At 47.1% G+C, this 23,824-nt stretch overlaps 2 protein-coding genes across 2 annotated transcripts in view; one reads left to right on the top strand and one right to left on the bottom strand.

Annotated features, from left to right (window-relative positions):
• Window positions 1-6,881, bottom strand: part of RAB31 (RAB31, member RAS oncogene family) — a 112,429-nt gene extending 105,548 nt beyond the window's left edge. The window contains exon 1 of the mRNA XM_079943533.1: window positions 6,500-6,881. Coding sequence (XP_079799659.1) covers window positions 6,500-6,538 — 39 coding nt within the window. The 5' untranslated portion in view covers window positions 6,539-6,881. The remainder of the gene's footprint in view (window positions 1-6,499) is intronic.
• Window positions 6,882-9,382: 2,501 nt separating this feature from the next.
• PPP4R1 (protein phosphatase 4 regulatory subunit 1) overlaps window positions 9,383-23,824 on the top strand; it is a 133,025-nt gene continuing 118,583 nt past the window's right edge. The window contains exon 1 of the mRNA XM_079941870.1: window positions 9,383-9,671. The gene's annotated coding sequence lies outside the window, so the exon portion shown is untranslated. The remainder of the gene's footprint in view (window positions 9,672-23,824) is intronic.

The raw sequence follows: 23,824 nt of genomic DNA, 5'->3' as shown, positions 1-23,824 counted from the left end.
CAGGACCCAGAGCCCAGGAAGGGTCGCGGGAGCCCCGGGGGTGGGAGGTGGACGAGCAGATGGGTAGGTGGGTGAGCTCAGCATCTCACTCACCCCGAGTTGATTTCGGTTGTGCACCTTCAGTCCCCGCTAAAGCGTCTGACCCACATGATCAAGGCCCTTGGTTTTGTTCAGACACACCACTGCCTGGTGCTCATAAAAGCCAGGAGTATTTTTTGAAGGAGTGCCATAGAGGTAAATGAGAAAGAGTTACTTCCATATGAGCACAGAAAAAGATACAACCATTCAACATCACCTAGGTTGTCTTCCCACCACTTAACCCAGAAGAAGCAACGAAGAAGCAAACAGACAAATCGAGATGCTAGAACTTTCTACAAGACAACTGTCCGGATTCTTCAAAAACACAAATGTCGTGGTGGGAAAAAAAAAAGAGAGGAACGGTTTTAGATGAGAGATGTTAAGAAGCAGCTGTGAGAAGCAAATGTAACACGTGATCCCTGACTGCATCCTGGATGTGAACTACACGACTGACACTATTGCTGTGTTCAGCGTCAGAGGTGAGATGATGATGTTACAGTTGTGTGGGGGGAGAATGTCCTTGTCCCTAAAAGATACACACTGAAGACTGTAGGGGTGATGTGTCATAATGTCTGCAACTCACTTTCAGATGGTTCAGGGGGAAAAGCCAATATTTTTTGTGTACTAGAGAGAGGAAAGCAAGAGTGACAAAAAGTCATCCCTTCTGACTCCAGGTGAGAAGGCTATAGACATTCGTTCTACTGCTCTTTCAACTGCTTTGTAAGTTTGATGTTTTTCAAAATAAAACAGGAAAGGGGAGTTAAAATAAAAGACCCCCTGCTAGAGGCTGTGGGGTCAGCAGGAGAGCCGTCAGCCTGGGAGTGGGAGGCGGTGCTCATCACCTCCCCACACCCTCCCACCACCTCAGCCTTCCAGAAAATAGAGTGAGATCCAGAGCCTGCTCTCCCAGTCCTGGGGTCCATGCCCACCTTTCCTTCCCTGTCCAAGCCCTACGTGTCCTTTGAAGCCCTGTGCAAATCCTTCCCACGCCAGGAGACCTTCCAGATGGCTCAGTTCCCAGCCCCCCACTGCACTTAACATAACCTGCACGTCTCCCGTGGCGCCACGTGACACCTCCAGCATCCTTCTTGTCACCACAGCCACGGATGCTAGCTCCTGTCTTACCTGCCCAACCGGGAGCCTCTCCACCACAAGCGGGACTAGAACCCAGCCTCCCGACTTTCCACCTCCAGTAGAGCTGACACAGCACCTTATCCACCGCAGGTACTCAAGACAGATCTTGAGCAAAACCTTTTTGTCCCTCACCTGTCCTCACACCTGATAAGATGGACGACAGTCAATATTTATTGTCATCCTACTCTGTTAATTCTATTGGGCGTGGCTCCGTGGTGAGTGCTGTCGCAAGGATACTGGTGATGTCATTTAGTTCACGTGTCATTGTGTCCACGTCGTGGGAGAGGCAGAGTGCCTTGAAGACAGGGATCGTGGCTGTCCTGTCCACCTGCAGCCGCCCAAGCTCCCGGCATGAAAGAAGTGCTCGATAATCAGTGAACGACTGAGTGAAGGAAAGTCTATTCCAATTTCCAACACATATGACAAATTATAGAAACTAAGACAAATGAAAGTGTAATATGTACAGACACGGAAGCACCAAAATTAGTCTAACCTGTTGGACAAAACTGAATTTGAAGACCTGTTCTAATGCGTGACCTCAAAATCTTTTCATGTCCTGGCACCTTAAAATGTAAAGTTTTCTGTTTTCCAACGGCCAGAGCCTTGGAGCAGATCTCGGGGATACAACACACTCACTGAAACAGGGACGCTGGGCGGCGGTAGAGGTGGGGCAGCACGCCTGAGAGCTACAGACAAGGGCTGGGGAAGGACCAGAGACGTTTGAAAATGCCCCACAGATGACTGATGCACACGCTGGGCTCAGGGTGAGATGCGGCCATACTGACCCTGAGCAGAAGAGGAGCGAGGGCCTGGTGGAGCCCAGCAGCCCGGCTCGGGGGCTCAGTGTCACTACGCACCGGGCCCTGCTGGGAGACGTCCCGCTCTATTGTGAATATTTATTCTCGTCCCAGAGTCACCAACGCTAAACCACACTTTCCACAGGGGTTCAGTTTAATAGAGGAAATCAGGTAAGAAACGAATTACTGTAAGTTCCTAGCCTCTCTGCAACCCCCCACTCCCCTCCCCACTTCCCCCGCAAAAAGAAATGCTAGTTTCTGGGAAAGAAAAAAAAAAAGGCTATGTGTGGTTTTTTTAAATTTTATTTATTTATTTTTGGCTGCGTTGGGTCTTCGTTGCTGCCCACGGGCTTTCTCTAGTTGCAGCGAGCAGGGGCTACTCTTCATTGCGGTGCGTGGGCTTCTCATTGCGGTGGCTTCTCTTGTTGCAGGGCACGGGCTCTAGGCTCGCGGGCTCAGTAGTTGTGGCTCGCGGGCTCTAGAGCGCAGGCTCAACAGTTGTGGCGCACGGGCTTAGTTGCTCCGCGGCATGTGGGATCTTCCCAGACCACGGCTTGAACCCGTGTCCCCTGCATTGGCAGGCGGATTCTTAACCACTGCGCCACCAGGGAAGCCCCTCAAAAATGAGTATGTTAACAGAATCTCAGGCTTGGAAAGCAATGCTGATGGCTGCCTGGGCTGCGCTTCCCCATCCTATGCATTGTTCCTTCCACAAGGACCCCACGATTCACATAACCTTATGGAACACTTTCGGTAAGGAGCGCTCACCCTCATTCAGCCGGCTGTGCCGGCGTCCACAGCTCGGGCCGATCTGCTGGCTGTGAGCAGCCTCATGGGTGTTCGGGGGTCCCACAGCCCTTTCTCGTGAAGGTCCGGACAGGCTAGAAGTCCCCACTGCCCACATGTCACAGAACATCCCAGGGACTGGATTGCTCTGTGATGAAGCACTAAGCAGATTCTAACAGAGGCCAGAGGAGAGGCCTCACCAAGGCCCTGACGGTGGCCTCTTAACCATGCCACTCAGCTGTGGAGGAAGTGGCAGAGATCTCTAAACTGTCGTCAAGACAACCGAAGTCCAAATATAAATCTCTCAGGGATTCCATTCGGAAGCAGTTTTTAAGTGTACACACCCAGAGGAAATAATGAAAGACAAGAAATATCCTTTCCTCCTTCTCTCCCTCCCCCTCTCCCCCTCCTCTCCCCGCCCCCCCCCCACCTCCTTCCCCTCCTCTCCCTCCTCTCACTTTCTGCCACGTGGTGATGTGTTTTAAAAATGCATACTGGGAAGCTTTCCACCTTTGGGGTTGGAACAGCTGCTGCCTCAATATTGGTTTTGTTAGTTTTTGTTTTTTTTTTTAACATACTTTGCTGTTTTTAATGGAGTTGTTTTTAAGCTACATGTTTCATAATACTAGCTGAGATTCACAAAGCAGGATGATTGGCACTTTATTGGCAAGAATGAGACTCATGTGTCCGAAGAGTCCAACGCAGACCCCCGTCAACACCCTCCTGCCCGGCTCACTTCCACGACAGCCCGGCTTATCCCAGGAAAGGGCACTCACGAAGGCTTGGGAGAAACACGACGAAGTCTACCCGTGAAAGCAGCAAGGTCAAAAATCTCTAACAGGTAGGCTAAATAAACCCTGCGCTAGCACAAAGCATGCAGGGAATGTTCCACAGATGGCTGTGGTTCCATCCGAGAGCACTCACCAAAAGAAGTAAGATCAGACACGTCTAACATCAGGGTTCTGAAAGGCACAGGTACATGCCACCTGGCCCACTCCACTGCCACCTTCTGCATATGACCCTCCGGTGGGGAACCTCCAGCCCCTCGAGGCGCATGAGGCTTCAGCTGAGAGGGAGGAAAGCCTGCACCGCCCGTGCCAAACACAACCGTGTGCCTTAAATGGGAAGCACGTCCCCAAGTAATCACTGAGGAACAGGGACCATCACCAGGCACAAAAGGACCAGCCCCTCAGCCTCTCCAGTGAGCGAGCAGGGCTGCAGCTAAGTGGTCCTCATTCCCATCACCTTTTCACCAGGGCCCAACAGACAGTGACGCCCACAGTGGGCACGGCTGCTAGGGCCTGGGTCAGACTGAGATTTCAGGGAGGTGGGGCGATGGCTAAAAACAGGAAGCTGAGGGCTGGCTGCATGCAAGACTTCATCCAGAAAAGACAGGCCTCCCACACATAGAACAAAGGAGCGGGACGCCTCTTAAAATTTTGAGAGGACGCTAGGTTTGGCACTGATTCCCTCTTCCAGCCGCGGATCCACAGGCTTCTCTCCCAAATCAAGAGAGCAGACCCAGCAGTTAAAACGGCTGTAGCCTCACCCAAGTGCTGTCTCACCCAGAGCATCACCCTGTTTGGAGGAGCCGCTGAGAACATACCCTGTCACACACATCTTGCCCAGGACAGGACCAGCCAAACGGGGGGAACTTAAGACACATTACTCAGTGTGATAAGAAGATCACTGGCCCTTTCAAAGATTTCAAATAAGATGTCTTCCGACCTAAGCAAGACTAAAACCTAGAGCCACTCTCAAAAAAAGAAGGCCACGGATACGGTGTGATGGGATTGGAGCTTCAAGGTCTCCATCTGCTCAGAAACATCTTCTTGCTCTGCTTTGGGACCGTTCTTCCCTTCCAAGCCCAACCTCCTACCAACTGAGCCACTGCAAGGGACCAGCAAACAAGGAGAGGCACTGTCTCCAGGAAATCACTGAATGAGTGCGTTCCATTCTTAGAGATGAGACAAAAAGAAGTATAGGGAGCTCCTCCAGCTTTCTCATCTCCCAGGCTTGGAATCACAGGGTAGCAGGAAATGGTACCATGTATCTTAGGTGATCATCTGCTATAGTCCTCTGCCTTAAAAGGGAAGATGCTATTATGTCCACTTCACAGACGATGCAACTAAGGTACTGGTCCAAAACACCACAGCCAATGAATGGGAGAGAATGAGAACCCAGGCTTGCCGCCTCCGGGTACAGGGCTCTTTCTACCTGATCAGTTCCTTATAGAAGGAAACAGACTCACCCCTAAGTAGCAAAATTGCAAATAATTCATGCGGTGGGGGCAGGCAAGTCACTTCCGACTTCATTTCTTCCCAAAGCCAATCCTGACACACACAACACACGTCAAAGCTGCCTCTGATTCCTTGGGATCCGCCGTTCCTTCTGAGTCTTTGAAGGGCCTCCTTGAGGCTGAAATGATTCCTCACAAGGAAAGCATGCGATTCCTGGAATTTATGTCTGGCTTATGTTAGAGAGCCTGGCAGACGGTGCAACCTACCCCTGCAACACCGATAAAGGTCAACAGAGGAAGGCCAGAACAGCATCCCATCCAAATCCAGGCCATGGCACAGCAGGCAGGGGGAGGGGCACAGGGAAGGGGGGCCTTTGCCTGATCCCCTGGAATTCGAGGCCAACCGAAGACCTAGTGTAAATGGGGGTTCCAGCAAAGGACAGCGAGGGGAGACAGCCAAGAGCATCGTTCTGCCCCAGGTTCCAGAAGAGCCTAGAGGGAGCCCAGACAGCCCCTTGGTCTGCGACAACCCAGTCCTAACCTAGAACCATTTCTTCTTTATCTACTTCTGCACATCCGTCTTGACAGACCAGTTAGTCCAACCTTTGCTGCTCTTTTCAGAAATGGTTTTCTTGGGCGACCAGATCGGCAGAACACTAGGCATTCCTACCAAAAGCTGCTGAAAACAGGGCTCTTCCCAAAGAAGTAATTCTGGAATTTGATATGCGCACCCAAGAGGAGGAGACCCTTAACACCATCTGAATCCCCTGGGCGGTCCCAAGGGGCCTGTCCAGTGCCATCTGACAGGTCCGCACCACTTGGGTGTTTGTGTCTGTCTTTGTTTCTGGCTTCTTCCAAGTTTCTTCGGGCTCAGAAGGACCCACTTCGGGAGGGGAAGTGGGGACAGGGGAGGACTCTCTCATCTTGCCTTTATCCGCGGCACTAAAAGTTTCCTAGGCGCGGTTTTCTACCATCCGTTGTTCTCTCTTCACCTTCCCGCCAGGTCATCCCCTCGCGCATTTTCTCACCCTGAGCTGGGCTTTCTTTTTAAACAAGTAAATAAACCAGTTGGCCCAGGGAGGCAAAAAGAGTCGGCGCCTTGGCTGAGTAACTTAAAGTTTCCGCCGGAAGGAAATTATTAAAGGCGAAGGAGAAAGCCCTCAGAGGTGAGGGCCGCGGCTCCTGTCCCCGCGGAAGGGTCCCGGGCGCCCGGCCCGGCCCGAGCAACTCCGGGGACGCGGGCCGGCGGCGGACGGACGACGAGTCGAGAAAGCTCCCGTTCAGGTTCGGGCCCGGAACCAGCAGGGCCTGACGGGGAGGGGGCCCGGGGGAGCTGGAGAGGGGGTGCAGGGGACACGGGGGGAGCACGGACGGGGGGTGGGCAGGGGAAGTTGGGGACGAGGGAGGCGCGCCGACCAGGGGCGCGCGGACCCGGGCCCCCGGCGAATGGCGGCGCAGGACTTACCCCGAGGAGACAGACTTTGAGCTCCCGGATGGCCATCATGAGCTCGGGGCCGGGCCGGACAGGAGCTCAGCATCCTCCGGAGCCGCGCCGCGCCGCGCCCCGCCAGCTGGCGTCCTCCGGTCCCCGCCTTCCCCTCGCTCAGCCCGCGGGCGGATCCGCAGCCGCTGCTATTTCTGGGCCGCCGGCCGCGCCGCGGAGGGTCACGTGGCCGCCGCCGGCTCCTCCCGGGGCTGCGGGGAAACCTCGGCGGCCCGGCTTCTGGGAACGCCCCCGACGGCGTCAGCCACCCGGCCCCCAGCCCCCGGGCCTGCGGCGTCCTGGCACAGGGCCTCTTCCCACCCGCCGGCCGGCGGCCTCGGACACGTCTCTGCAGAGTCCTCCTCCCCCTCGCCCGCACCCGACCCAGGGGCTGCCGGCTGCAAGGCGCCCGGGGTGGAGAGAGGACCCGTCCCGCCTGGGGGGGGGGGGGTTGGGGGGGGGGTTGGGGAGGGAACCGGGCCCACGGCTGGAGACTGCATCCCCCTCCGGAAAGTGGGTGATGCCAGCCCAGGCCATCTGCAGGGAGCATTTCCATGTCATAAATGGCACTTGACAGAGGCTGGGCGAACGGGCAGGAGGGTCTGAGGGTGCAGCCCACCCTCTCCCGCAGTTCCTAATATCATGGGGAGGGGGGCTTCAGTTTACCCCCACGTAGTTTGTCACTCTCAGCAGCCCTGAGCTCATTTTTCTGTATGTAATCGAAATTGGTTCTAGAAGCTACGGTCTATTCCTCCCTCCAAAACAAGGGTGTCCGTGTCTGAAAAGGGAAGCGCTTTCTAGAGAGGAAGCTGCCATGCTCAGCACAGAAACGCTGCCACTTGCCGGGGCAGACACCCAGCCCTCAGAACGACGCTACAAACAGGGACCTTCTGCATCCTTCCTTGACGGGGAAACCAAGAAGCTCTGGCTTGAGACAGTGGAGGCAGGCTTGAGGAACTGCCCTCCCCTCTCCACCGTGGCCCACGTACCTCACCCACTCAGGCCACCTGTGTTGCTGCCATAGAAATGTCCGCCTTTCCGACATAGGTACCTCAGTTATTCATGTCATTTCAGATCAGAAAGAACTTTTTTCTTTAAACTTCATCCCCTAACCCAAACTCTCAGGCCTCTGTCCTGAGTTGCCAATTTTGATCGATGACATTTGTGGCCCCCAATGGACCACCCACCTTGACTATCTGGCTTTGTTCCTACTGAGGCCATGTTGAAGCTACCCAGCACCCAAGTAGTGCATACAATAGGGACTTCTGAATCAAGACCTCCAGAGAGAAAGAGAGAGAGTCTGGAGTCAAAATAGCCCTCCCCCCCCCAGAAAAAAAACTCTGACAGTTGGCCACGAATTCCCCAGGGCAGTGGAGGCTTCCACTGGCTTGGGCAGGCTGTGGAGGATTATTCACTCACACAAACCTGGACTAAACTGTTCAAAAAGTAGCCATGGATGAAACACAGGTCCTGTGCAGCGTGAAGATTATTGTATCGGTACCTGTCCTTGGTTTAGTATCTAAAGCAAGGACAGAATGAAAAGAGGCCTGCCCAGAGTCACCCAGCCCTGGTCACAGGGCCTCACTGTCCTCAGATTCGCTGAGCAGAGAACAGCTGCCACACAGCTGCAGAGCTGTTGTGGTGAAGCAGCTCTGGTAAGGCGACGTCAAAGTGCTTCCCTTTGGCCTTTCTTCTCACTTCCCCAAAGTCGCCAAACCAGTTCTCACTTCCCCAAAGTTGGCCAAACCAGGGTGGGAGGCTTTTCCATTACTGCAATAGGTCACTGAGGCAGAACCATCCCCATACAAGTGGGCTGGCAGAATTTCTCGTTGGTTCCCCTGCTCTTCTCACGACTCTTCCCATTCTTCTCGCTTCTCCACTAGCCTAGGTGTCTGCCAGGCTTGTGTGGTTTCTGGGTTCTCCCCAGACAGTCGCTGATCCAGGCCTTCTCCCCTGAGAATCACCCCTCTGTTTATTCTGCCCACACCTACCCCCTTAAAATCTCCTCACTTGTGTCTCATTCTGACCAGGCCGAGCGCTTCACAAAGTGCCAACCCTGGTCTGTCAACCGTACCACCCCCCTCATCAGCCAGGTCACCCCTGGGGACTTAAAAACTGGCCTCATGAAAACCCTGGTCCCCATGATCACCCCAAGGTTGTGCACCATGCTCTCCCGGGAAGGAGGGACGGTGGCTGATCCAAGATGTGTTTGGGAAGTGTCAGGTCCTGGGTGGGTCTCAGCTTCCTAGAGGTATAATGTTCCCTAGGAATGCAGTCATTATACTCTAGGATTACTGTATGACGGGCCTGGCCTGACTCCTCTGGAATTCTCTGCAAATATGAAGAGGTTCTGATACAACTTAAGCAGGGATAAAAATCCAATGGTACATAACTGAGGATTTATCCAATTTTTAAAAAATGGAACATGCAAGGTTTTCTTATGAGACTTTTGTAAAGCAAAAGGTCATTGTACTAACCTGGATTTCTGCTTTTCTGCTGCCTTTAAGTCCTCAACGGCACCTACAAGATGCAATCGAAGTGTTCAGCACATCTTGCAAAAATGTGGCCCAAACCAGCCTCTTCTCTGCCCCTCTGGTGGAATCCATCAGCCTCCAGAAACCTGCTCAGATTCCACTCCCCCGTGAGGTCTCCTCCTGAGCTTGCCCATGCTCTGCTCACACCTCTCCTAGCACTGACTCAGCAACTCACCTGCCCTCCCGTCCCCAACAAGCGTCCTGCCCAGCGTCGTTCCAATAGAATGAGGCCGAGTTCAGTTCAGAAGCAAAGGAAAGCTTTATTCTTTGATCACAGAATGGGGAGGTGGGAGCTCGTGCTCCAGAGCACGCGCTCTCCCAACAGGCCGGATTGGGGCTGCTTTAGCGGGGAGGGGGCGGGGTTCTCGCCAGCAGCGCAGGCGCAGCTGCTGCTCACGGCCCCCACCCCCCATCGCAGTGCCAGGTGCTGCGTCTCTGCAGGCGACCGCCCGCCATCTTGAACTGAGTGCGCGGGAACGGACCTTCTGTGTAGCGCCCTGAGCTGAGGTGCGGGCGCTGCCGTTTTGCACCAGGAACCCTGGTCTGAAGGGCCGGGCACAAGGCCCCTGCGCGCAGTACCCTGGGAGCCAGCCGACTAGACTGAGCGCAGAGGAAACAAGGTTAGACTTTATCACCCACGTTCTATTTTTATTTCCCAGGAATTGTTAATGGACTTTCCTGCTGACAAACAATTAGCCACTAAACCCCTTTTACAGCAGGTCAGGGTCTAAACTGTTACCCAAATGGAATTATCTGTCTGTATGAGAGGTGCCCATAGATGAAGCAAGGATCGTCTCTGTATCACCAGGGTGTGAAAATGACTAGAATTTTCTTTTAAAAAAGAAGAGGGCTTCCCTGGTGGCGCAGTGGTTGAGAGTCCGCCTGCCGATGCAGGGGACACGGGTTCGTGCCCCGGTCCGGGAGGATCCCACATGCCGCGGAGCGGCTGGGCCCGTGAGCCATGGCCGCTGGGCCTGCGCGTCCGGAGCCTGTGCTCCGCAACGGGAGGGGCCACAACAGTGAGAGGCCCGCGTACCGCAAAAAAAAAAAAAAAAGGTGATTAGAAATGGATCTTTTTACCTAGGACTTGTCCCAGCGGGGTCTTTGTCCTCTCATGCGATTCAAACGAGACTCCTGTTTGATGGGTCTGGGAGACCACAGTCGTCTTCATGACGGGACCCCAGGACTGGGGCATCCACATAATGGGATGGTTGACCTGGAATACTCACCCTGGACCTCATCTCAGAAGGTTCTGTGTGGGGATTTCTTCTAAAAGAAACAAGTAATTCACCAGCAAGTGTTTAGTGAAAGTTCACCAGCAAGTGTTTAGTGAAAGTCCACCAAGGGACTGGGAAAACCACCCCATTCTTTCTTTAAAATCTAGCCAATGACAGCTATAAAACTGATCATGTTTTTTGATCCAGCAAATCTTCTTTTGGACAATAACATGGAAACACACACACAAAAGTGAGCAAATAGAAAGCCTGCCTGTGTGTGCACAAATAAATATGCACACAAAGAGACACATTTGAGAAATAAAAAGTCATCTCTGCTGATGGAGGAGTACAGCTGCATTAATTGTGGCATTAAAGGGCAAAACAACTGAAATCTCTTAACATTTGGGAATGATTAAGCAGACTGGTGTCTTTACTCGGGTATATTTAATGGTGTGCAGTGGTATATGTCACTTAGGTATTACATGACATGTGTATATCATGTAGATTTAGAGAGACGTTGTAGTAAATAAGTTTCTGTGAGTATAACATGACCCCAAAATTGGGTCTGCATGTTAAACAGTTAAGCCACACCAGTTTGTTATAACCCGTACTAAGGAGTGTGATTGCTCAATTATATGGTACCACTACTACCTACCTATTAGAATAGCAAAATCTGGGACAGTGACAACACCAAATGCTGACGAGGATGTGGAACAACAAAAACGCTCATTGCATTGCTGACTGCAAAATAGTGCAGCCACTTTGGAAGACAGTTTGACAGTTTCTTATAAAGCTAAGCATACTCTTAGCATCCAGTCCAAAATCACGCTCCTTGGTATTTACCCAAAGGAGTTGAAAACTTATATCCACACCAAAACTCTGTACACAGCTGTTTATAGCAACTTTATTCATAATTGCCAAAATGTGGAAGCAAACAAGATGTCCTTCAGTAGGCAAATGGATAAGCTGTGGTCCATCCAGACAATGGAATATTATTCAATACTAAACAGAAATGAGCAATTAAACCATGAAAGACATGGATGAAAGTTCAGTGCATATTACTAAGTGAAAGAAGCCAATCTGAAAAGGCTACATGCTGTATGATCATGAGATTCTGGGAAAAGCAAAGCTATGGAGACAGTAAAAGGATCACTGGGAGTCAGGGGGAAGGGATGAACAGGCAGAGCACAGAGGATTTTTAGGGCAGTGAAAATACTCTATGAAACTATAATGATGGATACATGTCACACATTTGTCCAAACCTGAAGAATGTACAACACAAAGAGTAAACCCTAATGGAAACTGTGGATTTTGAATGCTTATCATGTGTCAACGTAGGTTACCAGTTGTAACAGTTGTACACTCTGGTGAGGGGTTTCTATAATGGGAGAAATTATGCATGTGTCAGTGTAGGGGGTATATGGAAAATCTCTGTACCTTCCTCTCAACTTTGCTATGAACCAAAAACTGCTCTTAAAAAAAAGTCTTTAGGGACTTCCCTGGTGGCGCAGTGGTTAGGAACCTGCCCGCCAACGCAGGGGACACGGGTTCGAGCCCTGGCCCGGGAGGATCCCACATGCCACGGAACAACACGCGCACCTTAGCAAAGAGTAGCCCCTGCTCGCCGCAACTAGAGAGAGCCCACGCGCAGCAACAAAGACCCAACGCAGCCAAAAATAAATGAATAAAAAATATTAAATAAATTTTTAAAAATTAAAATAAAAGTCTTTAAAAAAAAATAAGGAGGCCCAATCAGGCAATTCACAAGTTGGAAATGAATATATGAAGAAAATATTGAATTTCACAAGTGAGTAAAAATACAGATTAAAGCATTAAGAAACAATTTTCCACTTATCAAACTAGCAAAGTCGTAAAACCTAGACCCCCATGCTTCTGTGAGTGGGACAGAAAGAGCAGTGCCCATTCAAGCTGCTGGGCTGCACTGGTTTGACCTTTTGAGTCACACATTCTTTCTTTATGTGTGTGTGTGTGTGTCTTTACATATGTTTATATATCTTCACAGCCATTCTGTCACATGGGTGCCTTCATACGTCTTTTCTCTGGTGCAATATTTCTCTTTTACTTTCCATGAGCAAATTTATACTCATCAAGAGTATTTTTAGGTTCTGGTGGGGGAGAAGGATAAAGAGTCTGAAAGCTCTCTGCTCTTTGCTAAAAATACAACATTTACATACAGAGGATAAGGAGGGGAGGAAAAGGACCTGGAAGGTTAAGTCAGGGTCACTGGTGACATTCTCCCCTTTTGAACCTGAAAGTCTGGATGGGAGAATGACTCTTAACCATGAGAGTAAACACTTACTGAGTGTCGACTGCCAGCTGGGTACCACCGTGCCTAGCATCTCATAACAATTGTGTCACTTCCTCCTGCCTAGAAAAAGGTGCTATTGTCCTTGTGATCGAGGCAAATGGTCTCTCTGAGGGTCTGCCCGCGTGGCCATGGCCGGGATTCCAGCCCAGACGGGTTATTCAGTGAGCCCTTTAACTACCACACCATGCATTGAACTGTACTTGGTTTTAGTTTGAGGCGTTGGCAGGGATATGTGGGTAAGAATGATGAGCAGAGCGGGAAGTAAAATATCAGGGCTGAACTTAGAGAATCAAGAGTTAACTGCAAAGACGAGAGAGAGAGTCAGTGCCGGCTGGCGTGTTCACACGCTCACTGCCATTGGTACAGGTCCCACTTCCACCTGTTGACTAGAAGCTCAGAGGGGACCAGGTCAGCACCTGGAACATCTTGGAATTCTCTGCAGGGCTGGCGAGTCACTCCCAAAGAGTAAAAATGATATCATGTCTATGAAACACAACATTTTCCACTCACCAGATTATTCTCACTGCCATGGAGCTCTTACCTAAAGAGCAGACAATAAACTCAGCAGTGATATTCGGGATGGTTAATTTTGTGTCTCAACTTGGTGAGGCCATGGTACCCAGATGTTTGGTCAAACATTATTCTAGTGATGAGCGTGCTGTAGTTGTATACAGAAGTGGAAATATAATGTTGTACACATGAAACATATAATGTTATAAACCAATGTTACCTTAATAAAAAATAAATTTTAAAAAATTATTCTTGATGTTTCTGTGAAGGTATTTTTAGGTAAGATGAACATTTAAATTAGTAGGCTTTGAGTAAGGCAGATAACCCTCCATAGTGTGGGTAGAACTCACCCAGTCAGTTGAAGAACTTAATAGAGAAAGACTGATCACCTGGAGGAAGAAGGAATTCTGCCACAGACAGCCTTCAGACTTGAACTGTTACTCCACTCCCAGTCTCCAGCCTGCTGGCTGACCCTACAGATTCCTTACAGTACATCTCGCTCTATTTATACATCCTATTGATTCGATTTCTTTAAAGAATCCTAACTAATACAAAACTGACTTTTTCTTTGCCCTGAATCTGCCACCCAGTGGCATACATACTGGTCCTGACTCTGTTTCCCCAGATATTAACCAGGCACCCACTGTGCACCAGACACGAGGCCAGGAGCTAGAGATGCAGAAGGTCGGCAAGGAGGCCCTGGCATCAGGAGGCCACGGTCTGAACTCACCTCTGGCCTTGACCCTTTGAAGAAATCCACTGTTTCCCCAACCTCCAAGGCTGTGGCCAGAGTGTGAGAATTCATGAATATACATGTCGGTTTGGGCCACATCAGTGTTGTGAGGAGAGGGCAATAATGATTGAAAAATAAAAATTGGAGATAAAAGATCCAGGTCCAAAGCAGAAAAGACGTGGCCTATGAGGTTGAAGCCAGTGACCAGGAAGTGTCAGAACTGGAGAGAAAGGGCTGGCGCAGAAGCAGAGATGAGTCATTCAGAGTAAAACAGCCAGGCTCTGTATGGGGTGTGGACCCCAGGAGGAGAAGGCACCGCTTGGGTAGACTCCACAGACAGCACCACCAGGCTGGCCAGAACCTGTTCAACCGCAGTGTGCAGCCTGACTCAAGCGCACCATCCAGAGAAGTGAAACAAAAAAGGCATTACTTCCTCACCATCCAGGGGAATTGAGAGAAAGGGCTGCAGCCCAGACCAGGAATAGAAAACAGTTGTGTTTAAAAAATGAGAGAAACAATAAAAGGCCAGAATAACACGGCTGTGTGCTTGCAACTTGGCTCCATGGATGAAGTACAGCGGCACACAGTAGATGCTCAATAAATGCTGGCTGAGAAAATGAATGGATGAACGAATGAAATCCTGAGACATGCTGACAGCTCAATGAAGGAAAAACCCAAAGAGAAGTACAAGAGGGAAGGCTGGATACTGTGGAGGAGGTCTCTGGAGGAAACCGTGGAGTGGTTCTCTCGGGCGGGAGGTGGACAGTCACCACTTCCACTCGGGACACCTCATTTCCTCACGCCCTTGCCCTCTCGAGTCTCTCATGTCTGAGACCCAGATCTGTCCCAAAGCTCAGGCTCAAACCAACCCCTCTCAGTTATTCTTGGTGAAATTATACTAGAGCTGGTACTCTCCTTTTTCTCCTCCTTTAAAATATGTTTTAATTATATAAGTAATATCTGGATATTTATTGAAAATTTCTAGAAACTCTGACAAGGGGGAAATCATATTATTTTCATCATCCAAAACACACACACATACTCACATAGTCAGTTATTTCTGATCTTTTTTTCTCTGTATAAAGTTGTATCCTGAAACGGTTATAACCACTCTAAATATACAAATTTGCATCTTTTATCTGTTGGAATTACCAATATTTTATTGTGATATAACCTAATTTTGTAAGAAATATGATGCTGGGTTGTTTTTTTTCTTTTATCATGGTAAAAATGCACATAACGTAAAATTTACCATTGTTGGGCTTCCCTGGTGGCGCAGTGGTTGAGAGTCCGCCTGCTGGTGCAGGGGACACGTGTTCGTGCCCCGGTCCGGGACGATCCCACAAGCCGCGGAGCGGCTGGGCCCGTGAGCCATGGCTGCTGAGCCTGTGCGTCCGGAGCCTGTGCTCCGCAACGGAAGAGGCCACAACAGTGAGAGGCCCGCGTACCATAAAAAAAAAAAAAGAAAGAAGGAAAGAAAATTTACCATTGGTGACATTTAATGCATTCACTATGTTGTGACTCTCACCAGGATCTAGTTCCAGGACAATTTCATCACTTCAAAAGGAAACCTCATATACTCCAATAAAAATGTTTAAAAGCATAAAATATAAAATTTTTTTTAAAAAAGGAGGGCTTCTCTGGTGGCACAGTGGTTAAGAATCCTCCTACCAGTGCAGGGGACACGGGTTCGAGCCCTGGTCCGGGAAGATCCCGCGTGCCGCAGAGCAGCTAAGCCTGTGTGCCACAACTACTGAGCCTGTGTTCTAGAGCCCATGAGCCACAACTACTGAGCCTACGTGCCACAACTACTGAAGCTCACACACCTGGAGCCTGTGCTCTGCAACGGGAGAGGCCGCCGTAGTGAGAGGCCAGCGCACCGCAGCGAGGAGTGGCCTCTGCTCGCTGCAACTAGAGAAAAGCCCTCGCGCAGCAATGAAGACCCAACGCAGCCAAAAATTAATTAATTAATTAAAATTAAAAATTTTTTTAAAAAGGAAACCTCAATCCCATTAAGCAGTCATCCCCCACCCCCTCATCTCCCCAGACCCTAGTACCCACTAATCTGCTTTCTGTCTCCATGGATTTGCTGACCTGGGTATTTCACATAAATGGAATCATAGTCTTTGGTGACTGGTTTCTTTCACTGAGCATAATGTTTTCAAGGTCTGTCCATGTTGTAGCCTGTGTCAGCACTTCATTCCTGTTTATGTGATCCTGTTTTAAATTCTACTCTTTGGCTCAAAAATCTTGTATGGTTCCCCATTGCCTACCCTGATAAAAGTCCAATCTCGTTCACGTGGCATTCACTCTTCTGCAGAATCCTGCCTGCCCGTCTTACCTGCACCAACCCACTCTACTTTCTCACTTCTGTACCTTTGCCTAAGCCCCAGTCTCTGCATCTCTAAACCCCTGGTCCGCAGACAAGCAGCAGCAGCATCCCCTGGGAAACTGTCCTAAACGCAAGTTCTCGGGCCCCTCCCCAGACCACTAAATCAGAGTCCAGATTCTGTCTTTCGACAGGCCCTATGGGTGATGCTGATGTACACTGAAATTTGAGAATGTTTGGTCTCAATCACGTCACTCCTCAAAGTCTCATTCGTAGGCTGCGCCCTGAGCCCTGCTTTCCCTCTCCTCTTACCTCCCGATGGACATCATCCTACATCCTTGAGAGGATTTCTCACTTTTTTTTTGTTTTGTTTTGTTGTTTTTTTTTTTTTTGCGGTACGCGGGCCTCTCACTGTTGTGGCCTCTCCCGCTGCGGAGCACAGGCTCCGGACGCGCAGGCTCAGTGGCCATGGCTCACGGGCCCAGCCGCTCCGCCGCACGTGGGATCCTCCCAGACCAGGGCACGAACCCGTGTCCCCTGCATCGGCAGGCGGACTGCCAACCACTGCGCCACCAGGGAAGCCCGATTTCTCACTTTTTACACTGTGTCGTAGCTGTGTCTCTGTTAGTGGACGTCACCTGAATGATATATTTCATCTAAACCCTGAGAAGGAGGTTGGACAAGGAGACCCTGAAGGTTGTCTCTGGCTGAGATTCTGGGCACAAGCTCCCAAGGGCAGCTGTGGCACTTTCTTGTACCCTCCGTTGTACTCACAGCCGAAAGCCCAGCTCCCAAGTTATCCTGGGATTATGACTTTCCTACTTCATGGGTATCAAAATGTCCTTTTTTTTATGAATGGTAGTAGTAATACTGGGGATGTTTGGGTTTTTACGTTTTTATTTGTTTTCCTTGTTGTTTACAAGTCTATTATCAGATATAAGATGTTCTCATTTTACGGCTCTGTCTGGGAACCACTGGCCTATAAAGATAGTGGGGTCAGGAGAAGCTCAGCCAGAGGGGTGTTTGGGAGCATCACGCTGGAACTGCCTAGGAGAGCCTGACTTCGGCGTAGTTCAGGAGCCATAGTCGGGCCATATTCAACTTCAAAGCTGCTCCCCCCTCCTGAATGTCAGAGCCTGTTGTAAATATCTCAGAGCCACAGCTCAGAGATTAGAGAGCTCAGCTAAGAAGGAGAAAGAGGGAAAGATCAGAAATAGGGAAACCCCACTGCTGAGTGGATGAGGTCTCCAACATGCACGATGCAAAACATTTTCAAGGAAAGCAAACCTGCATCCCAGCCTTGCGATTTTATTAACACACGTGTGCACAAGCATACACACACACACAACACACACTGACACACACTAACTAGAGCTGTAGAAACACCTCTTGAGTGCTCTTAAAGTCTAGACTTTGAGAAATTACAGATGGAGTGAATACCTTTTTTGTGCTACATGAAGAAAGCTTAAAAGTGAAAAAAAATCAAGTAACCAGCCCACAGCTTAAGAAGGATATTTGAAAGACTGGTGTGTTAGAGCTAGAGATGATTAAGGAAAACATGACAACCTTCAGCTATCACAGGCATATTCATAAAAGAGGGCGAAAGATCGGTTCCCAGGTTACTTCTTTCTGGATTCATATCTTAACCTCATCCAAGGGGAAAAATGGAACTGGCTAAATTCTGCGGTGCTTCAGATGGCAAAGTAACAAAGAGTGGGAGCCACAGAGCAGTCCGTTTCAGCTCAGAAAGGAGACATTTACTGTCAGAGCTGGCCGGGGGAGTAGGTCCTGGAGGACGGATTTCGCTTGCTCTTCTCTCTCCCGGAGGCTGGAAACAGAGCCGCCCAACGGGGACATCAGCCATGTGATTCCCAGCCAGGAGGTGTTTGGGCCCCATGGTCCCACCGCCTGCCCGGGGACCACGCCGGCCCAACCAGCTTCACTTTTCCGTGGCGTACAGGAACAACGTGTGTGTTCACACGGACAAAGGCAGCTGGTTTAAAAAACTTTCACCCTGAGATAACAGACTGCTTTTTCTTTGAGGTCGTTATTTCATTAAAATGACATTTTTAATGACATAGTATGATAACAGATGGAATAATAGATGACTTTTTCAATTGTTTATGTCAGTCTTTATTGGACAAAATACAGAGCTAGCAACTTTACATCAGTTCCCCCATTTTTTTGTTTTATTTTGTTCTGTATGTTAAATATAAAAAAATTATTTATAAAAAATAAATTAAATATAATTTATTTTTAAATTTATTTTGGCCCATGAAATCCAAGTCTGGATGTGCTGAAATATATATATATTGTAAGTAAATTATATATTTATAAACAAACTTCAGTCTGGAAGTACTGAAGTTTATATGTTTAAATATAAATATATATATATTTATATAAATAAATATGTACATAAAACACCTTTTTTTGGCTGAATCATTTGAAATTAATCATCACACTTCACTCTTAAGTACTTCAGCCTGTATCTTCCAAGAGCAAAACATTCTTATATAAAATTACAATAATATTATCATTCCTGAGATATTTAACATGACTGAACAATTAGCATAAAATTAATCATCATATTAATAATCATGATAATTAATTTTATATTAATTAATTGATTTCTATTATACAATCCACAGTTTCCTGTCTCCTTCAATCTTTCAAGATTTTTGACATTTTGAAGACCTATTTGTCCTGTAGAATATCTTCCACAATCTGGATGTGAATAATTGTTTCCTCCTAATTAGATTTAGGTTAAACATTTTGGCAAGAAAACTACAAAGGTGATGTTGTATCCTTCCCATTGCATCCGAGCAGGGGGCACAGATGTAAATTTATCCCATTACCAGTGATGCTAACTCAGCACAGGTGGTGTCCAGTTTTCTCCATTGTAAGGCATCTTTTCTCTTTGTATTTAATAAGTAATCTGACCCAGTAAAGGTTTCAGATTCACTTTTACTTCCTGTCCCAGACTTGCTGTCAGCTGTTTCTCTAAGGAGCCCTGATTCCTTTTAATGGAGAATAGTATTTAGACACCAAGATTTTGGTGCTGGGTGTTTAAGTGATATTGGAAAGGGCATATAGGTCCTTTCAATGGATTAGATTAAACAAACAAACATGAGTTGATGCTAATACAACTACAGCTCTTCTTTCTCATGACTTATTTGTATTTCCCTTTCCCCTGGTTCCCAACAGCACATAACATATCTATCCTTCAATATACATAAAATAGTTCCAATATCACTAAACCAATACCCTTCCAACAACAAAACGACTAAAGAAATTCACGATTTCTCTGCAGTTCTTTTTTTCCTCCTATTTACTAAGGCTATATAGTCAGAGTACTTGGTTCAAAAACTAATTGAGTTAATTATTTTTTTCTATGTGTTTATGTAATTATTTAATGCACAGTTAGATTTATTTGTTTCTAGCTATATTCAAGTTTAGGTTAATTTTGTTTTGTTTCATGCTATGGACTAAATTGTGTCCCGCCTCCCAAAAAATTCATATGTTGAAGCCCTAACCCCAATGTAACTGTATTTGGAAATGGGGCTTTTCTGGAGGTAATTATGATTAATCAAGTCATACGGGTGGGGCCCTGATCTGATAGGATTAGTGTCCTTATAAGAAAAGACACCCGCTTGCTTTGCTTATTCTCTCTACACATACTGAGGAAAGGCTGCATGAGGATGCGGCAAGAAGGTGGCTGTCTGCAAGCCAGGAAGAGAGCCCTCACCAGAAATTGAATTGGCTGAACCCTGATCTGACTTCTAACCTCCAGAACTTGAAGAAATTAATTTCTCTTGTTTAAGCCCCCCCCATCTATGGTATTTTGTTATGACAGTCTGAGCTGGGTAACACATTTTGCTTTGTTCTTTATATGTAATGTCAATTTCTTATAGGAATTTGAGGCATCCATTTCTCTGGATTATTAAGGTCCTGGCCAGAATGAACATACAAATAAATAATAAAAATAGTAAACAAGGACATATGCATCAGATGTCTGCATAAATTATGGTTATTAATACCTCATAGGACTTCTGGAGATCAAACTGTATATGAGATAATTCTCTAGGGAAACCAAGCCTGAGAGGGAGGTCAACCTAAAATACCAGAGGTCAATGATGGAACCAGGATTGAAAGTCACATTTTTTCCTAGACCAAAATGTGTGCTTTTAAATACTGTGCTATACTTCCAGGAATAATAACAGTTAATAAGGATTAATAAGAGTTTCAGGGAGTTTAATGAGCCTGTTGAAAAACTATTCAGTATACATTTATAAATAATATAAAATACAAGTATATGATACCTATTTCTCATATGCATAAAGAAAAATGAATAAGTTGATTTGGATTTATCTGCATAAGGGAGAGAGCATGACTAAATGCACTGGAGTTGAAGGCCTATCTCCAACACCAAGACCCCACCTCAAAGGTACCCCTTATCTTAGTCTCCCAGCAATGTATCTGTTGGAAAAGAACTCACCCTTAGGAGAGAAAGAATTGATGTATCCAAGTCAGTGCAAGAAAGCTCAAGATTGCTTCTAATTCCCCCATTTCAGAGAGGTGGGAAAGAGCTGTGATGACCCTGCCAACACCCACAGTGGAAGAAAGGGAAATGGCGGAGGGTCACAAACTTTACCTTGGTGGGGCATGGTCAGGTGACTGGGAAACTCTTAAAGGAGACAGCATTTATAATGTTGATTTTAAGCCTGGAGAACCCAGGTCGGGCCCCTTTCTTGATAAGTGTCTTAGAAGAATAGAAGTGCCAGCATGGGTCCAAGGTAGCAGCTACCCCCAGACCAGATCACCTCTGCCCTTGCCTGAATGTGGCAACAAGAGCCAATACACCCTCTCTTGTGGTTTAGGTGAGGTGAGGTGGGGTTTCACCTACAAAGACCCATGGCTAGTCTATATATTATTCTTAACCCTCACAAGAGCCTGTGGGGAAACTAGTAACATTTTACTGTTTTGTGATGAAAAAAACTAAATTTCAGATACTTAAGTAACTTTCTTAAGGTCAAATATTTAGCAAATGGCAGGCAGGATTTGAACCAAGGTCCTCTGAGGCTGAAGCACTTTTCACTAGATTATGCCATTGGATAGGTTATATATTCAACAGCTCTACTAACAAAAAGTTTATGTTTACTGAAAAAGTATAGATTATAACATGTGTTTTTTTTAATTGAAGTATAGTTGATTTACATTACTGTGCCAGTCTCTGCTGTACAGCAACATGACTCAGTTATACACATGTAGACATTCTTTTTTTATATTCTTTTCCATTATGGTTTATCACAGGATATTGCATACAATTCCCTGTGCTATACATAGGACCTTGTTGTTTATCCATCCTATATATAATAGTTTATATCCGCTAATCCCAAAATCCCAATCTATCCCTCCCCCACCCCATCCCCCTTAGCAACCACAGGTCTGTTCTCTATGTCTATATAACATGTGTTCTTTCCTCACTTCTCAGTTATGAAAGGAACAGGAGAATGTTTATTGAGCACCTATCACATGCTAAATATTTTCAAATCTGTGAGGCCATCATCCCACCCAGTGAACCAGTGAATCATCCCCGTGTTGTAGATGAGGACCCGGGGGGGGAAAGAGAGGACCATTAGTAATTACCCACAGTCACACAGCAAGTAGCAGGACGAGGGTACTATTTCTTCTGACTAGAATCCTGGTGTTCTTTTGTTCTACTAGATCCCTTCTTTCTAGTATAGAGTTTGATTGTTTTACCCCAACCCCACAATTCAAGGCACTGACAATCACCTAGTGGCCTCTCTCCAGGGAGTGGAAGGGAGAGCTTCCGAGAATCCACCGAGCTCTGTCTATAACTTTGCATGCTCAACCCTGTTTCAGTGGTGGAAACTGTTGCAGCATTTCTAAGCAATTACCTAAAGTTCAGCTGAGAGCTCCTCATGACTCTAATATTCATCAACAATGGATTTACAAAAACCAGAGCAAGCATCCAGGCAGATAAATCATTTCATTTATATGTTATAATAGTCTTGGCTAAAAAATTTACGTTGATAAGAATCAATAGCAGAACACAGCTTGGAGGCCCAAGTGTTTTCTCTCATGACCCATTAAATATCCTAGACCATTACCAAAATATTTTTATCATCCCATGACCATCAAGTAAGTCTCTTCCTGAGTATTAGGTTCTAAGTTAAAGCATCAACATTGAAAATGGGTGAGAAGTTTTTATAGACGGGTTCCTTTGCTCTTAAAACGGCCCATAGACTCACAGTCTTTCAGGCACTGAGGGGGATGGGAAAAGTTTTACGACTTCCTTTTGGAGGATTCCAAACAGACCTCTTTTTCTCTTTAAATAAATTTTTAATTAATGTATAAACATGTATGAAGACAAGCTCACAAATCATAAAGTGAACAGCCTGATGAATCATCACGGATTGAACACACTCACATAACCAACACCCACATCAGGAAATACCAGAACCTTAGACTCATCCCCACCTTGACCCTCCTCCAAGTTACTACCTCTCTCTAAAGGTAGTGACTATCCTGGCTTTTAATGCAATAAATTCATTTTCCCTTCTTTTGAATGTTTTATATATAGAATCATGAAGTTCTGTGTATCGGTCTGTTGGATAGATACCTAATCAGGGAACTGCTAGATGATAAAATGTGAATACATTCAGCTTTAATTGATGCCACCAAACAGTTTTCCAAGTTGGTTGTATGGATTTACGGTTCCCTTAGAGTATGAGCATTCCAGATGCTCATACTTGGTAATTCCATCCGTTTCAAGAATTTTAACCATTCTGGTGGGTGTGTAGTAGTATTTCATTGTGGTTATAATCTGCATGTCTCCGATGACTAATGAGGTTGAATTGCTTTATGTTCTGTGGCCATTTGGATATTCTCTTCTATCCAGCATTTAAATGAGGGAAATCCTCAAAATCTTGGTCCTAATAGTCTCTTCTCATCTCATTCTTATACTCTTTATTTCAATAACTAATCTTTAGGCACAGCTTGAATTATCTGCCATTTTGCTTTCGCATCTTTATTCACTTAGTAGACATTTACTCAGCTCTAACTATAACCCTAGGCCCTGGTACACGATGGTGAACAGAAACAGACATGGAATATACAAAGAATCCTTAACACTCAACAGTAAAAAAAAATGAACAACCCAATTTAAAAAGGAGTAAAACATCTGCCAGCCGATGCAGGGGACACGGGTTCGTGCCCTGGTCTGGGAGGATCCTGCATGCCGCGGAGCGGCTGGGCCCGTGAGCCATGGCCGCTGAGCCTGCGCGTCCAGAGCCTGTGCTCTGCAACGGGAGAGGCCACAACAGTGAGAGGCCCGCGTACCGCAAAAAAAAAAAAAAATTAAAAAAAAAAAAATCTGAATAGACGCCTCACCAAAGAAGATATACAGATGGCAAATAGACACATGAAAACATTCTCAACATCATACATTCTTGGGCAATTGCAAATTAAAATAAGATACCACTACACATCTTTTAGAACAGCTAAAATCCCAAACACTATCAACAACAAATACTGGTGAAGATGTGGAGCAAAAGAAACCCTCATTTATTGCTGGTGGGCATGCAAAGTGGTGCACTTTGGAAGACCGCTTGGTGGTTTCTTACAAAACTAAA

The sequence above is a fragment of the Stenella coeruleoalba genome (genome assembly GCF_951394435.1).
Source record: "Stenella coeruleoalba genome assembly, chromosome: 14".
NCBI classification, from domain to species: domain Eukaryota; kingdom Metazoa; phylum Chordata; class Mammalia; order Artiodactyla; family Delphinidae; genus Stenella; species Stenella coeruleoalba.
The sequence above is the reverse complement of the archived record's forward strand: the minus strand, read 5'-3'. Positions and strand labels throughout refer to the sequence as shown.